The following is a 4,780-nucleotide window of genomic DNA, read 5'->3' as shown; positions in this document are numbered from 1 at the left end:
TTGAAAATTCTCATTACTGTTTGCCATTTCTTAAATGAAACCTCACTAGTAAGTTCGCAGCCACCAGTCATATCAGAACTTTATTAAGTAATTTTTCCATTCTTGGGAGAGGGCAAGAAGAGAGAAGGAAATAGAATCAAGAAACGTTCCAATGTAACGTACAAAACTGTAATATTTTTTTTATTATTTTACATCCGTAAGATGCTTATATACAAAACAGGTAAAAATGAAAGCAGTCGGCGATTCGTTTTCGAAATGATCGTTCAGTCGTTGTAGTCGCTTAACCAATCAATCCCTTGGCGGCGAGGTGTCCTCCGAGACCGTATCCTAGACCAGCACCATAGGCCAAAGCAGGGGCGGCAGCGTATCTAGCAATGGGGGCTGCAGCGATAGCAGGGGCGGCGTATCTGGCAATGGGGGCTGCAGCAATAGCAGGAGCAGCATACCTAGCAATAGGGGCAGCGGCGATGGCAGGAGCAGCGGCCACAGCTACAGGGGCGTGGGCTGGGGTCCTGTGTACGACGGCGTTGAATCCGTTGACGGGATCAGCGGCGTACTCAACAGTACGGATGGTGCCGTCGGGTTCAGCCAAGCTGTAGCTACCCTGGACAACATCTCCATCACGAGTCTCCTGCTGGTTCTTGGAGTCTCCGGTGAGAGCGTCTTGTACGCTGTATCCGTAGCTGTACTGAGGGTGGGGGTCATAAGTGTCAACGGCAACAGGTGCAGCATGAGCTACAGCGACGGGAGCGGCGTGGGCTATAGCGGGGGCGGCATAGGCGACAGGTGCATGGGCGATGGCGGGGGCGGCGTATGCTGGAGCAGCATAGGCACGAGCTGCTAGGGGAGCACCAGGGGCGTAGACGGCGGGAGCGCCGAGGATACCAGCCTTAGCGACGGCCACGAGGGCGGCGAAGACGATGACCTGCAAGAAGACACAAAAGACCATTAGGGAAAGGCTCATAGCTGTTATGTTACCAAGTTATCGTACTATCTCTCTTGCTTGTTTCTGACACAATGTGTTTTTGAAGATAATTTCTGTGCTTACGGCTGGACAGGGGCTGCTTGGCCTAAGCTATAAAGGTAAGTTTGATTACCCGCAAGGACGTAGGTTCGACAATCTGTCAGGAAGTCGGAAAGTTAAGAAATGAGATCTCCACTTGCGGAGTAGCACATGGCCCTGAGGTTCACTCAGCTTACTCTAGAAATGAGTACGTGGTTAATTCTTGGGTGACCGAGCTCGATAGCTGCAGTCGCTTAAGTGCGGCCAGTATCCAGTATTCGGGAGATAGTAGGTTCGAACCCCACTGTCGGCAGCCCTGAAGATGGTTTTCCGTGGTTTCCCATTTTCATACCAGGCAAATGCCGGGGCTGTACGTTAAGGCCACGACTGCTTCCTTCCCACTCCTAGCTCTTTCCTGTCCCATCGTCGCCGTAAGACCTATCTGTGTTGGTGCGACGTAAAGCAAAGAAAAAAAATCTTGGGTGAAAAGACGGCCGGCGGGAATGCTAACCACTCCACCTCATCGAACGAGGAGGTTACGAGTAGTGGAAATCTTTACCTCCCATCCAACCAAGAGCCTTCATGGCCTGTGCGGAGATGACTTCGTTTTTGTTTCTTGGTGGATAGCAGCTGTCTTCGCAAGGTAAATTCCTTAGACATACTTTTCGTTCGGTTTATTAGCTCTCTTGTTGATTAAAGTGCCCTTGTTTCTCTCTGACATTTAATGCGTCACTGTTTTGTATGCCTACTTGTGCATATTTCAACGTTTTTCTCATCGGCCTTTGAATGAATGTTTGTTAAATTGTGCACCTTAGGAGATATAATTTTGTGAACTATAATGTTCACTTTGGTGAGATACAATAATCTTGAAACATTTGATCTGTTTGTCAGTGTGTGTTTTGTTCTGAAATGATTTAATACAACTTCGTATTAAGAAAGTGCCTTAGCGTATTCACGTGTGAACCATCTTTCTAGGTAACTTTCGGGCGTCAAATTGAAAATAAAAATAATGCTTATGAGAATCCTCTTCAAAACCAGAATATATTCGCGGAGGATCGCAGTAACGATCTAAGCAGTACATCTGGATGGGATGTAGATTTATAGCCGGATCCCCTTAATAAAGTAAAACTTATGTGTAGGGCTGTGGATATGTTTGCGATGCCTTATTACTTTTAAACGGTATAGTGCTGCTTTGTCGGCGGTTGCGGCGTAGGCTGCAGTCTAAATGTGGCCACGGCTGGTCCGTTGCCCGACAGCTCTGCACTCTGACCAGCCAACCGCGCAGACGAGGGGTGGCTACTGCTCTACCGTGGCTCTACGCGGCTGTAGTCAGCAGACGGAGAGGGGATGGTCCACACCGTCGGCTGTCCTGAGAATGGTTTTCCGTGGTTTTCCATTCTCCTGCACTAAGGCGAATGCCGGGTCAGTTCCTAGTATAGGCCACGGCTGCCAAACCTCTCACCTTCTTCGTGCATCTGCTTCACTGCAACAAATCTCCTGGCCTAAGAGACGGTGTCACCGTGGAGGAGGCCCGCCTCCCCCCTTCAGGGCAGGAATGAAAACAATTTGAGTAGTGGTGCTTGAATTAAAGAAAATGTATTTCCATTTTAAGCTGTTAACGTGCTCTTTTTGTCTTTAAGGCAGTTTTTGGCTCCAAATTCGATTCGTCGCCCAGGCAAACAAGAATCCTGTAGAAAACGATATTACATTCCCTGATGGATATCACAAGGAAAGTTTTGAAGGCTATTGTGTGATGACAAATCAGATACCTGGTCTCCGAGAAATAAGAATGGATTGATCGCGGCTTAAATTCCCCGTCACCGAGCTCGAATAGCTGCAGTCGCTTAATTGCGGCCAGTATCCAGTAATCGGGAGATCGTGGGTTCGAGCCCCACTGTCGGCAGTCCTGAAGATGATTTTTCCGTGGTTTCCCATTTTCACACCAGGCAAATGCAGGGGTTGTACCTTAATTAAGGCCACGGTCGCTTCCTTCCACTTCCTAGGCCTTTCCTATCCCATCGTCGCCGTAAGACCTATCTGTGTCGGTGTGACGTAAAGCAAATAGCAAAACAGAACAAAAATTCCCCGTCTGGCCGGTAATCGAACATGAGACCGTATGAATTTGAGACAGTGCCTCTGGTCATTGAGACAAGAAGCCGGACAGCAAAGCGTTAGTCGGAAATGTGTGAATAAAATCAAGAATGTGATACATGACCAAGTTTACAAATTAGGTAAGATAGGTCGTTAAGGAACATATACTAAGTTTTAACGGGCACAGTGTTTTACTGGTTTCATTGTTAAATATAGCGAAATACCCTGTTGTTTGTTGCCTTTCACTTGGATAAAATGACACGATCTGTATTCTACGGTTCTGTGTTCCTTGTATATTTTTTCTGTGTGTATGTGTGTTTCTTAACAACATCGAACTCTGAGAAACACGCCCGGCTCCATGACTAAATGGTTAGCGTGCTGGCCTTTGGTCACAGGGGTCCCGGGTTCTATTCCCGTCAGGGTCGGGAATTTTAACCGTCATTGGTTAATTCTGCCGGCACGGGGGCTGGGTATATGTGTCGTTTTCATCATCACGACGCACAGGTCGCCTACGGGTGTCAAATCAGACGATCTGCATCTGGCTAGTTGCTAGTTGATTTACGTCGCACCGACACAGATAGGTCTTATGGCGACGATGGGATAGGAAAGGCCTAGGAAGTGGGAAGGAAGCGGCCGTGGCCTTAATTAAGGTACAGCCCCAGCATTTGCCTGGTGTGAAAATGGGAAACCACGGAAAACCATTTTCAGGGCTGTCCTCGGACATTCCCGGCACTAAAAGCCATACGCCATTGCAATTTCTGAGAAACACGAGCACAAAACAATTTCCATCGGTGAAAAGTGTGATATTCTTTAAAAAATGATCTTGATTCAGGTGAGAAACAGAATTATTTACTATAAAGCCTCTTTGAACATTTACAGTACACTTTTTCTCTAAAACCTGAAGTTGTTAATGTTTTTGCTTGAGTTATCAGTCCATAGGCTGGTTTGATGCAGCTCTCCATGCCACCGTATACTGTGCTAATCTTTTCATTTCTACGTAACTATTACATCCTACATCTGCTGTAATCCGCTTCTCATATTCATACATTGATCTACCCCTTCCTTTCTTCCCGCGCCTATACGCCCTCAAAATCCAATTGAACAATTCCTGGGTGTCTTAACCTGAAGTTATAAATCCCAAAAATCCGTCTTTACCGTAAAGTTGCGTCCTTCTGATTCCGAGAGGGGCGAAATATTAATATTTTACTGTAGTGTCATAGAGTTTCATTGCCTGTGATAATACGAACCTGTCTGTACCCTGTCATTTGTTACACAGCGCTGGTGATAACTATTTCTTTATCCTCTAAATAAATCAGTAACTCGTATCTCCACCCAAATTAATAAATTCTCATATTTCGCCCATCCATGTCCGTAACAGAATTCATTGTCGGCTATGACCAGACGTCAAAACTAGTTTCATACTCTCCATCAGATCATATCAAAGCCAGTTAATGTCGTAAGTCGTACCTTGAATGCCATAGCTGCTTGTGTGATTGCTGGAACTAGAAGACGCAAACTGATAACGTCTGGTAAACACAGCCCACTTTATATACAGTAGTGTACTGACCGGCCTGGCTATATCTGGAGCTGGTCAGGGTGCCTTATATCTCCCTACCTTTCTATTTCAAGAGCAATTCTTTTGACATTTGGTGCGAGCGTGTGATCAACTTACAAGACTAGTTTTCT

General features: G+C 46.3%; 1 protein-coding gene across 1 annotated transcript; it reads right to left on the bottom strand.

Moving 5' to 3' along the window:
- Nucleotides 1-280: 280 nt before the first annotated feature.
- On the bottom strand, nucleotides 281-4,573 carry LOC136884768 (cuticle protein 21-like). Its single transcript, XM_068230044.1, has 2 exons — nucleotides 4,562-4,573; nucleotides 281-925 (listed from the first exon to the last, which is right to left on the bottom strand). The coding sequence occupies exons 1-2, from the start codon at nucleotides 4,571-4,573 to the stop codon at nucleotides 281-283; spliced, it is 657 nt and encodes a 218-aa protein (XP_068086145.1).
- Between the last annotated feature and the right edge of the window lie 207 nt (nucleotides 4,574-4,780).

The sequence above is a fragment of the Anabrus simplex genome, chromosome 13 (assembly GCF_040414725.1).
Source record: "Anabrus simplex isolate iqAnaSimp1 chromosome 13, ASM4041472v1, whole genome shotgun sequence".
In the NCBI taxonomy this organism is placed as follows: domain Eukaryota; kingdom Metazoa; phylum Arthropoda; class Insecta; order Orthoptera; family Tettigoniidae; genus Anabrus; species Anabrus simplex.
This window is presented reverse-complemented; position numbering and strand designations above follow the sequence as displayed.